This window comes from Strix uralensis, chromosome Z (assembly GCF_047716275.1).
Source record: "Strix uralensis isolate ZFMK-TIS-50842 chromosome Z, bStrUra1, whole genome shotgun sequence".
Lineage (NCBI taxonomy): Eukaryota > Metazoa > Chordata > Aves > Strigiformes > Strigidae > Strix > Strix uralensis.
The window spans coordinates 59389208-59402031 of record NC_134012.1 but is presented as its reverse complement, the minus strand read 5'-3'; the positions used below and the strand labels follow the sequence as shown (position 1 = coordinate 59402031).

General features: G+C 36.6%; 1 protein-coding gene across 4 annotated transcripts in view; it reads right to left on the bottom strand.

The window, feature by feature from the left end:
* FBXL17 (F-box and leucine rich repeat protein 17) overlaps window positions 1–12824 on the bottom strand; it is a 315193-nt gene that overhangs the window by 145872 nt on the left and 156497 nt on the right. The window contains exon 7 of one of the 4 annotated variants that reach the window (XM_074855759.1): window positions 9194–9237. The exons of the other annotated variants lie outside the window; for them this stretch is intronic. Coding sequence (XP_074711860.1) covers window positions 9219–9237 — 19 coding nt within the window. The 3' untranslated portion in view covers window positions 9194–9218. Of the gene's footprint in view, window positions 1–9193; window positions 9238–12824 lie in introns of those variants that run through there. 4 annotated transcript variants of the gene reach the window in all.

Sequence of the window (12824 nt, the reverse complement as noted above, 5' to 3'; positions counted from 1 at the left end):
AAAGACCTGTCCCTGTAGTTACTGTAAATGTGAGGAAGTAAACAGCAGCCTTTGTTTACTCATTCTCCAGCAGCACGCATCTGCCTTCTGCAGCAACTTCTGCTCTTACAAGGCAGGTAAGAAAGGACAGTACAGGGAAGGAAGGTGCCTCTCCTCAGCAACCAGGCTTACTTTTCAGATGTGTCTGTTTCATACTGAGTTAGTGTACTTTGTGCATTGGTTTGATTGAGACAAAGTTTTTAAAGGCTGGAAAATTTTTTTTTTTTGTGTCCTGTACAGCTTTGAGCAAATTGCCAGCACTTAAAAAATTAATAACAACAACAATAACAACAAAATGATAAGTGCACTCTATGGATACTGAATCCCTTTGCAGAGTCCCCTAGAAGTCATTAGGTGTTGTTCCCCATAAATATTTAATAAAGATTTGATTTCCAGGCACTTTGAATGTCTAAAATGTGCTCTTAAAAAGCCTGTGAAAGCACACAATTGTTAAATGAAGACAAAAGAGGGATGTTACTTCTGCACTTTACAAAGTTTGAGCACTTTATGTCAAATGATACATGCTATTATTACAGCTGTGTCTTGAGTAATGGTTTTAATTTTGTATTTCATCAAAGGCGACAGACCATTGTGTTGCTAGTATAGGGTTAGAAGTGACTTATCTGGTTAATATTTTAGACAGAGGTAACCATACTGCAACTCAGACACTAAAAGTGTAAGCTGGCATACTCAGATGTACAATTAAAAGAAAAAGACCATTAGCTCGCCTTTAACCAATATTATTTTTAACATTAACTCTGGGGATGAAAAGTCAATCCCAAGGAATCCAGAGGCAAAAATTGATATTTTACTGTTCTACAGAAACATGTTCAACACAATATGTATCTGTAACTCGTGGCATATCTGAGAAACGTGTACAACCTTTAGGGCAGATTCTCTTAATGGTAACATTGCTTCAATTGGAGAAAATGGTATTACTCTATTTTTCCTTTTCTGTGACTAAATATCAGTGCTATATATTTATGAGGTGGTGGTATGGGAAGTTCCAGGCATACCTGAAGCAATATAAATTTAATAACTATAGAAATAAATTATTTTTAACCTCAATGTGTATAAAAATTTAAAGGTTTGAAGGCAATGACTCTGAAGGGGTTCCTGAATACAGTGCTATTTTATGCTAAAATAAATGAAACTAAATATTTATATCACATTAAGACTCCCATAATTGTAATCTGTTTATTACCATGTGCCTATGGCGCACAATAATAATAAATACAGTGATTCTGCTATCACCCCATTTAACTATAATTCAAATATTTTTTTTAAACTTTTTTTTTCCTGTTTCTTGCTAGTTTTGTTGCACGAACACCACAACCCAGTTAAGAGCCTCAGTGTGGATTCCCTTCAACGTAAGGCTTTAGCCACTGAAACTTTAAAGAGGGATAAAAGGAAGACTGCTCCCTATACCACTGTTCTATAGAGACTCTAAAGATTGCCTTAGCACAAGATAGGCATGACACTGACCTGGGGCGGTTCTCTCACACAGGCAGGAGCTGTTAGGTGAAACTCATTAAAAGTGGAGGAAAGGAGGGCCGGGAGACTGGAAGCATGGCTCTGAAGCCCTGGGGAGGGGGAAGCTGGTAGATCTGTGACTGGCAGGACCACACTGGGCCAGCCTCCCTGCCTATTCTGACAGCACCTTGTGATACCTCTTTTCCTTCACTAACAGCGTCACTGAACTTGATGTGTTCTATTACAAGCTCAATACAAATTCTTACAGCCTAATTGAGATATGTTTTGCTTAGTTCCCAGGGTTGTTTTGCCTCCTCACAAACACATATATATAGTTATACTAGAATACTTTAAAGTTACTTAGTACATTGAAGCTACTTGAATCATCATGACACAAATAAACAAAAATTCCTCCTGTGCCCTGCTGTCCTTCTATATATTTCATCCTAGACTATCTATCAAACTCACAATTCAAATTTTAGGCTTCCCAGATCAAATACCTGACCTCTGTATGATCTTTAAGGCTAGTAATAAACTTAGAAGCAGTATAAAATAACAGTATGAAAATACTGTATTTGCTTTGAAAATAAGCAAAAATATTTCTGGAAAGGAAAAGACAGTGATGATACCTTTACATCTCCAGATAAAACTCACTATCCTTGTTGACTACACCGTGGAAAATCTGGCACAAGTGTACCAGTTCATTCCCATTAGCCTCTGTGTTGCATCCTCACCATGGGCATGGTTGCACATGTCACTGTGACTCCAGTGCCTCAGCTGCCACTGCAGCTCCTGGCCCAGCTCCCTGTGGGATTTTGGCCAATCAGCCTGCGGCTAAAAGGACCTCTCCCTTGTTGAGGTCCCAGGGTGCTGCACTATGACTGCTGCAGGCAGTGATACAGGATGGAGCCCTGTTCTGCACCCTGCAGGAGAAGGAGTCTTGTCCTCATAGGCTACAACACTGTTGCACAGCTTTGTAACATCCCCTCCTGACTTGCTAGTGGATCCTCCCAAGCTGCCTACCTGTGAATCAATTTCTCTGATACAGATGCTGTCAGCAACAGACAAAAAGTTCCTTCAGAAAGTAGGTAGCAGAATATGTTGAACCACCGGCAGTCCACTGGCCACTGTTCTAAATTTCTGCTTTTATACATACATACAAGAATATACAGTATTTACATACATAGTTTTAGTCCTTGCAGTGTTTTTAAACTGTAAAACAGCCCAAATATTACAATAAATTAATTTTTAAAATCCAGACTTTGTAATCTCTAATTCCTAATTCCACAAAATTTAACAAGATGGAACTTGCATTATCTTAAATAACAGCACAGGAAAATACTAAGCTCTGAGTTACTGTTTGAAACATATGTATAACAGTTAAAAAAAAATTTACTGTACCAGTGTTCAGCCATATTGACTGGTTTGTTGGATCAGTTTTATTGTGTCACTAAGGCACACATAATGGTTTTATTTAATTCGTAATTTAATTCCATGCTCTGTAATACATAAAACATCCTGAGGATACCCTTTTCATAACATAAAGAGCCTCTAAATTCAAGTGGAATCATACACACTTGTTTCAATGCTGTATTATGTAATGGCAGAAACCCCTCAATGATTTCGCTTAAGAACAACTGTTTTGTATCTGGATATATATGCAAAAACATATTCCTGTAAATAAGGGCATTAAAAAAAGTTTTATTGTAAGATTCATGTGGAATATTCTTCTACACAGGTATTTCAAATTTAAAACCCAAACAGCATTTTACTCCATGACATTGGTTCATAAAGGCCTGATGAAGCTTCTTCTCAAAGCAATGACATATAGATTACATATTGTAAGAATTTAAGTTTTGTCACTATGATAGAACCCCGGCGAAATAATCACTGGGTGCACTATGTTAGGCCAAGAAATGTCAACAGGAATTCACTATGAAACCATCTGTGGGGAAAAAATTTATATCTAAAGTCTCTTAACTGAAAAAAGCCTTCTTTTATTATTTGGGAGAGAATTATTGTATTTATTCCTACATGAAAAAAAAAAATGCATTACAACATAAACTATGTTAAAGATGAATTATGCCTTTCTTATGGAAATGTAAAATTATCACACTTCACTAATGCTGGAATCAAAAGGAGCTTCCTAGTGGTATTATCACAATTTTAGGGCAAATTCACAATTATTTAATTAGCAATTAATATAGATGCCATTAATGAGACTAGCCTCATCAACAACTCTATGATAACTTAAGATGCCAGATTCTTAGTCACTTGATGTTAATTATTATATTAAGATAGGCTATTAATTACTGATTTTTCACTGGTTATAAAGAACATAAGAGAGTCTGTTATTTCTCTGTTAGGATTGCACATATTTATTTTTGTTCTGTAGGGCTGATGGGGAAATATCTTTTAGTTAGTTACCGGCATTCCAGATTGATAAAAATTTGGGGGGTTTGGGTATACTCAGTATGAGAAAACTTACTGAAAATACAAAACTACTACTGTAAACATCTAGTGACAAAATTTAGTATCAAATTCAATGACTGGAACTACATAACCAACTCATCCTGCTACCTGTTCGCATAAATGCAGGGATTTTATTGCTTATCACATTGAAGTTTGAGAATTACCAAGTGTGTGGTACATCATATGTTATACAATAATGGGTGGTACCTTGTTTATCACATAGCTATAGCAATGGCTCCAATTTACACAAGAATTACTCAAAAGTGACTTAAGAAAACTGGAAAGATTTTGCTCAAGAAACAATGTTTTACTTACAGTTGTTCACTTCAGCCTCATGCCCCAAGAGTAAATATCCAAATAAAATCTAAAGATACTAAGCTCAAGATTCTACATTTTTTATACATGTAACAGAATATATATGCCTCATTGTAAACAAGCACTTCATGTCTGCTGCACCACTGATGAAGCAAGGAAATGTACTGATTTTGAAAATATATACCAAATTCTATCTGAAAAAAATCTGAAAGGAAGAACTAATTATCCTGCTAGTCAAGACCCAAGTCAATTTAACTATAAAGATCATTACTAGCACACAAAGAAAGCTTCAAAATTATTTTAGACACACTTAACTCTGTTTACAGTATGTACCTGTCAAGTTAACATACAAGATACAGTTTCAAACCAATGGCACGTGTTTAAATGAAGTATTAAATACAACAGCCAATCCGTGACCTTGTTATGAAACAGTTTTATATAATCAGAACAAGAGATGTTCCTTGTTTAAAAAGAATAAATGACAAGCCTGAAGAAAGAAAAGTAGCATCCTGCAGCTTAATAAGGGTTGCTGTCCTGGTTTAGCCAGGATAGGGTTAAGTTCCCCCAGCAGTGGGGGGGAAGCTCTAGCCGGGTTATTCATATACCATGCTGACGTCACATCCTGGCGCGAGCACGGGAAGAATCAGTGATCGCGTGGGTTGGCGCAGCCGGTTCTCTCACTGCTGTATTGGTAGATATTTTGCTCTGTTCATTGTTATCACTGTTATTGTTGTTGTTTGTTGTGTTGCTGTTGCACTGTTGTATTAAATCTCTCCTTATCTCAGTCTCGGGGCTTTGTATTTCACTCCCTTTGTGGGGGAGGGGCAGCGGCTGTGTGGCCTCAGACCGCGGCAGGGGCTAAACCATCACAGTTGCATTGACTTTGCATCTAAAAACATGGGTTCAATTTCTACTACTAGAGCAAATTTTACCACATCTTCCACAAAATTACAAGTTACATAAAATGAGTATGTAAGCTATTTTATGAATCTTGAAATATGCACCTTGATGCGTTTAGTTAAAAAATGCATTTTAAATTTTGGTCTTGCAAGAATGAGTATCATAAGGGATATTCACAAAGCTTAACTTCAGTAAGGCCAAGCTTCCTGGGCTCTCTGTGGTAGATCAACTCCCCCTCCCTTGCTGGGCTGCTCAGGGCTTGGTGTGATTCCAGCCCCACTCCTGAGCCACATACCAACCTAGGTATGGACTGCAAATGGCAGTGGACCAGAGCGTTAAGGCACCCCCTTGACATGCCTGGCTCCTGCTCCCCCTATCGCTGGGGAGTGGTAATAACAGTCCATCACCTCCTGACAGCCTGGAGCATCTGTATCTGGGATGTGGCTGGGGGAGGGTGATAACAAAACTGCACATATCCAACAAGTTCTGGGCCTGCACAACTGGTAGAAAACACTAGAATATTTAACCACTCGAGTTGGGCTGGAGTTTAAAAGTAACTGACCCTATAAAGAGAGTGAGACTCTTTGAGCTCTCCTGGATTGCAGCGGGCCTGTGACCAGCATCTCCCCTGAGCTGGGACACCTCTCAGATATCAACTCCTCTGTCTGCCGTCAAAGCTAACAAAGGGCCAGGGTGAAGCTGACCGCCTTGAGTCTCAATTATTGCCCGCTGAGGAATGCCGCTGCATTGTAGTATTTACTCTAAACTCAAGAAGAAGGAAATTTTAACTGTAGGCCAGCTTCTCTTTCACCCACATCTCTACGTACCTATTTGTTTGGGTATACACAGCTACCTTCACAAGTGTGGGTACACAGATATTTCACTGGATCCAAATATTTTTGCCTGTCTGTATGTTTGTACATCTTGTGTTTATGAATATACATATATATATTGATTTGGGATACCTTATAGTAAGTTAGTGTAAATCTTGTCATTTTCAAATCTGTAGTTGAGTCACTATTTTAATTATAATGTATTTTACTGAATTATTTTGTAAATCCTTAAATTGGTTAAGTGCTGCTACTCATTAATAAATCTTGATTTCCTGATAATCATTACTATGTTAATATTTCCATCTGCAACACTCTCCTTATAACCAGTAAGAGGTATGGGAGAGAGACTGACTATTCAAGGTAGCTTTAAGCTTTGAGTTTCTCTCTGGAGGACTTTCTCAGTAGTGGCTAATGCATTTGAGATATTGAGATATTACACTCTCTAGGACAGACAGATCAATAGGATAGATTTATGAATACCATTCAATGAGATCTTTGTGGTCTCCAGTAACGCTAACAGAACAACACAGGGCATTTCAAATTTCCCATATAGAAAGGCCTTGATAAAACATAATAGAAAAGGCAGCACTGAAGTTCAAAAACACTAGATTACCAGAGAATTTAAAGAGTTGACCTCTTTCAGATTTGTTATGACATATACTATTGTTTTCAACAAGATTGCAGCCACAGACTTGCCTTGGTAAGGAGGGATATTGCTGTCTCTATTAGCATGCCTTTCCGTCCGCTAACAACATCTCTTAAAGCATATTCCCACAGGAATATTGAGTTGTGGTTACCATTGTTCCAAGATGCTAACTTCTTGCTTTCAGTTAATTTCACTGTGTGTCTATACATGCCACTGGGTATGATGGGATGTTTACACTTTCACTATGTTGGCAATTTAAAGGAAGGAAAAGAATTTAGCATGTCTGTCCATTGTGCTGCTTCTGTGCAACAAGCCAAAGAGACTGAATCTGTATCTGAAAGCAAAAATGACAACATCTGTAATGACCTGAAGAGGTGCAGTATCCAAATTATATCTCATAGGAACTCCTCAGTTTATATATTCAATGCTGATGTTTAATTAAAAAGTGAAATGTCTGTTTAAAAAAAAAAAAAGAAAGCAAAGATTCCTTACAAAAATCTCTTTTAAGAGTAAATTTCAAAGTATAATTATTATTTAAGGCTAAGCTTCATGACAGGGATGCTTTGATTACTTAAAAAAATGTATTTGCAATTAAAGTAAGCTATTACAAGTTATTACAATCAAAGTAAGTTCTAGCAAGCTAAAGTATAGAAATGTACATGGGACAATGAAAAAAAGGTATGTTTTTTCTGCCATATAATGGTATCACAAAAAAAAAGTCTCCTGCTATCAGTTAAGTGTAATCTGAGACATAAGACACAGAAGTTTCTCCTAGAAATTAGTTAACAGTCTGGGAAAAGACAGTTATAAAAGGAGAGTTCAGTTGCTGTTAATACGCAGCCAATTCTAATCACTATGAGTGCTGTTGCTAAGTTAACTAAGGCCCTCATCTTGATGAGTGCTCTGTGAATGGACTACTATGGTTTCTTAGGAATCGTAATATACAAGAAGTTCACTAGGAACCTTCTGAGAGTTAAGATCTTTTATTTACTATATGAGGACATCAACAGAGTACCTAGTAATTTGGATACCTGAAGTAACTTCCCTCATCTAGCTTTCATTTGATCATTTGTTGCTAGAATGTTTACTTACTCTGTATTTCTATAGCTTTGAGACACAATATTTTAATTAAAACTTTACTTTAGAAATTCCTGGCTTCTTAATACATTACAGCCTATCCATTTTAAGTAAGTTCTATGGAAGCTTTCATTTAAAAATCTAAGCTGGAGATACTCGGTATTCATTCTATGTCACAGAAAAGAGTGTTTGCTGCACACATTGGAAAAAATGGAATTTTAATAATAGTCAGGGTTTCTAAAACACTATTGGTACTAACAGGAATATTCCATCCTTTTTGCTACACATTTTTCCATTAAGTAGAAAAAAGAAAAAAATTAGTCTGTAAGTGAGCTCCTAAAGTTCTGACCTTTAAATGCAGTCTATATGCTAATCCTTCCTAGTTAGGAATCAGTTCCCCAAATCATCAATGTGAAACACTAAGCATAAGTCTTCTTTGGGATTCAAAGAAGTAACTTTGTAAACATGAGAGTTTTCAAATGGATTTTTTTAAAAAACTGTTTGAAAACTCATTGTTTTTAAGAGTTTCAGCTTGCCATAGAATTTATCTTTCATATTCCTATATAGTTGCTTTCTTCTATGTTATCAATAAAAACTAACACTGAACTTCCTCCTAGAAGGTTAAACTCCTAGCTTCTGTTTGAAACACTGGAGTGCCTTTTCTCAGAAGAAATGCTACATATATGTGCCACCAGCAACGAGAAAGAATACTCTACTGCTCCAACCCTTCATTAGTCAGAGGATTTTGGCAACAGCAATAGTGCTTATATACAGTCTCTGCATGAAAAACTGTTTTCAAAGATAACCTTGCCAAGGGCTATGTTCTGTCTTGGCAAAAGGAAGAAAACTTTACTTTTCTATCAATCAGCTCCCTCTGCATGAGAAACAGGTGTTATGACAAGAAGTGGGACTTGGAGCAGGAACAAAATAAAATTCCCTAAAAATAAGTTTGGTTTGAAAAAAATCGGAGATAATAAGCCTGCAGGGCTTACACGCTTTTGCAAAATGCAAATTATGAAGACCGGTTAAGGGATTAAATGCTCTTTTTCAAAAATGACCATGGAGATTATAATCATTAATTAAAATCATGTAAATAATATTCTGAAAGAACTCTTCCTTTTTATCTCATAGGTTTCAAACGGCCTAATGGTAAAAGGTGTAGTCTCAAAAGAACTACTCTAATTAAAACTAGAAATTTAGTATAATTAGTAAGTATGACTAAGCTTGCAATCTCATCCACTTGCAATGACAATTTTTTAACAGAGAAATAAAATTAGATTTTTAAGCATCATTATACCAGGTTACAATAGATTATATTCTTACATGTCCCCTTATATATTTTCCAGCAATTCAGTCAGCGCTGTTACTGAAAACTTCTTGACTTCTGGTCACTCATTACCAGTACTCCTTAAAACTCTGCATGTGATAGCATTTCTTCTGCCCATATTGTAATACCCTGTCCTTCATCTGTAGCGATGTATACTTGAAAGACACAAAATAGACAGACTCAGTAAAAATAATGACAAAATAAAATGTATCCATACAGCACATGGACTGTCTCTGTATTCTGTAATTTCTCCACTGGAATCCAGTGATGGAATATTGCCCTTTCTACTCACTTCTTTTCAAAACTTCAAATTAGTCTGGCAAGGGAGAGTAAGATATCTCTTGTCTATCACATATTGAGGCTCAGTGAAGATATATTGTCTTTTTCATGGAAACAAGAGGGGAATTAACTTGCTCCATGTTGAACTCAAAGTATGCTTTTAGGAATCCTTAACTGTGGTTAGTGTACCCATATAGATGGATGATTTAATCTTTTTTCAGGAGGTACAGTAAACCAGAAGATATGAGCACATTTAATGATGTAACATAAACTGCATTGACAGTTGAAGAAAATATTTTTCTAAAATGAAAGCCTGAAAAGTTTGAATTATGTTAAAAGCTATTTTCCAGTTTTGAAGTATATTGACAAACTGTGCCTTTTAAAATCTGATTTTTTTTTTTCCTAATTTCAGCAGAGTAATTGCTATTTTGAAGCATTTCACTGAAATAAGACTGGTAACATGTGGTCACAACAACCCCATGCAATGCTACAGACTTGTGGGAAGAGTGGATGGAAAGCTGCCCAGTGGAAAAGGATCTGGGGGTATTGATTGACAGCCACCTGAATATGAGCTGGCAGTGTGCCCAGGTGGCCAAGGCGGCCAACAGCATCCTGGCTCGTATCAGAAATAGCGTGGCCAGCAGGGACAGGGAAGTGATCTTACCCCTGTACTCAGCACTGGAGGGGCAGCACCTTGAATACTGTGTTCAGTTTTGGGCCACTGACTACATGACAGACATTGAGGTGCTGGAGCGTGTCCAAAGAAGGGCAACAGAACTGGTGAAGGGTCTGGAGGACAGGTCTTATGAGAAGTGGCTGAGGCAACTGGGGTTGCTTAGCCTGGAGGCTAAGGGGAGACCTTATCGCTCTCTACAACTACCTGAAAGGAGGTTGTATCAAGGTGGTCTCTTCTCCCAAGTAACAAGTAATAGAATGAGAAAAATGGCCTCAAGATGCATCAGGGGAGATTTAGATGGAATATTAGGAAAAATTTCTTCACCAAAAGGGTTGTCAAGCATTGGAACAGGCTACCCTGGGAAATGGTTGAGTCACCATCCATCCCTGGAGGTATCCAGAAGACATGTAGACAGGGCACGTAGGGACATGATTTAGTGGTGGACTTGGCAGCGCTAGACTGTTGGACTTGATGATCTTAGAGGTCTTTTGCAACCTAAACGATTTTCTGATTCTATTATTGATGGGCTGGAATATACTTAAAAATGCATTTTACAAGGAAAAATAAATAAATGCATCTAACAACCACCTTTGACTTCAACTAAACCATGAACAGCTGAAACAAGTCTGAAAGAATTTTCACCTATTTCTCCATTCATCCTGCTACTATATAGTAACTTGTTACTGTTACACTAAACAAATACAGTCCAAATAATGCAAGTGCAAAAGGTTTGTGTTGTTTCTCAGAATTGTTGTCTTGTTCTATAAAAAAGTAAAAAAGCACGCCAGTTGGTATTTTTTTAAAGTATCTGACACAGTAAGAAAAAATATGAAAGATGCAAACAGAATACACTGATATAAGATGGTAAAAATACTTGAATTTGAATATGAAACTCATCTTGCAACTTATCTAAAAGCCACAGTCACAATTTGCAATGCTACATACTCTTAAATTATATATACTCTGGCTACACTGAGTGTTACTCTCTCTTCATGTACCCACCCCCCCCCCACCCCCCCAATTAAGAGTAAGTCTAACGTCTCTTAACTTCTTACAGGATTATTTTCATGACTTTTTGTAAGTGCTGTACCAACAACTTAAAACATCTTCCAAAATAGCATTCTTGCTGCATTCTGATTAATAAGAGACTATACAGAGAGACCTGTAACCCAAAAGGACAAATATATTTAACTGTAATAATGTTCAACAAGCTCACAAGTCCTAAACTCTGAGGATGTCTCTATTTTAAATATCTCAGGGCATACAGAAGTCACATTGCAGAAGAGCAGGTAGCATGGAAAAAGCAAATGCAACCTCTTAAAAGTTCATTTTATTTTAGATGTAACTGAAATGCTCTATGTGCTAACCCACTTGATTTTTTTGCTGTAATCAAAGAAACATGAAATCAGAATCACTAGGCAACATATGAGAAGACATACAGTGCTCTTAAAATTAGCATTTAAATTTCTATTTGTGCTCAGTAACAAAGCACAGATTATTAGATAAAGTGGAATGCACAAATGACTTGTCATACTAATATTACCTATTAAGACCTAAGTTCTGTGTTACAATCACATAGGCAGCCCATTTTACAAGAAATGGTGAGTAAATTAGAAGAAATATATTATGGTTTTGTAAGGAGTTTACAGTAGAGTAGTGCCAATCTGGAACTATTATAAAAATTCTCTTGACTCACATTATTAAAGCACAGGTCTGATAAACTAACCTCTAATACTTAAACATGCTCTTCCCTCACTTATTATTCTATGCAAATTGAGTGTCATGAGACTACTGAGTTAAAGAAGAGAGTCAAACCACAAGGGAAACACACTCTCACATAAACAAGCTAAAAGTACCCCTAGATTTTTTTAAGCACAAAATGGATTACATAATCATTGGTGATTGTTTGAATGTCCCAGAAAGCCTGAGAAATTATGAACTTGGTAAACATTTAGGGAAAATATAAGTAAAACCCAGTAATATCTGTACTACTTATAAAATGGTTTTATAAGAAAATTGTTCACAAAAATTACTGTTCTTCATTCCTAGGTGAACATGTCAGGCACGTGTTTTTCCACCATACATGCGGAAGGATTGCCAACACTGAGTCTACTTTTTTTTTATTATAGAGCAAATACTCCACAGAACTTTAAACTATCAAGCAGATTAAACTTTAATCTCTGCAAATGCCATTTATAAATTTATGATTACCAAACACTGTAAAGAAATCACAGTTTTCCATTCACTTTTAGAAAAACAAACTTTGCTTCTGAAATGGAAAGACATTCACTACAGAACTTCACTCTAGTTAACCTTTTCATCCACAAATAAGTAAATAACATAGTATCAAAAGTCTATAAAGAATGTCACTTTGTGTGACTGAGAAGAATGCTGTCAATTAAAATTCCCCTATAATATGCATTGCACTGATCTCACATTGTTAATTTTGCTTGACTGCAATTAAATAAATGTGTCAGAACATCTTTTGGTAGGTGTACTTTCAAATAATCACAGTACTCTCTTAGTAAGTACTTTATTATAAAACACAGGCATCATAACTGAGGCACAATCTTCTCATGCAAGCACTACAGTGTAAAGGAAGATCACTGAGTTAGACACACAGAACGTTAATTTCTTCTTTCTGTGGTATGTAGCTTGTGAAAATGGCCTTACACAGAGGCAGTTTAACTCCCAAAAAAACAGAGGGAGTTAACCACACAGATTCTCAGTGCTACAGTATCCTGAACTACTCTTAATAAAAGTTTAGCCATAATCAACTTGCACAGG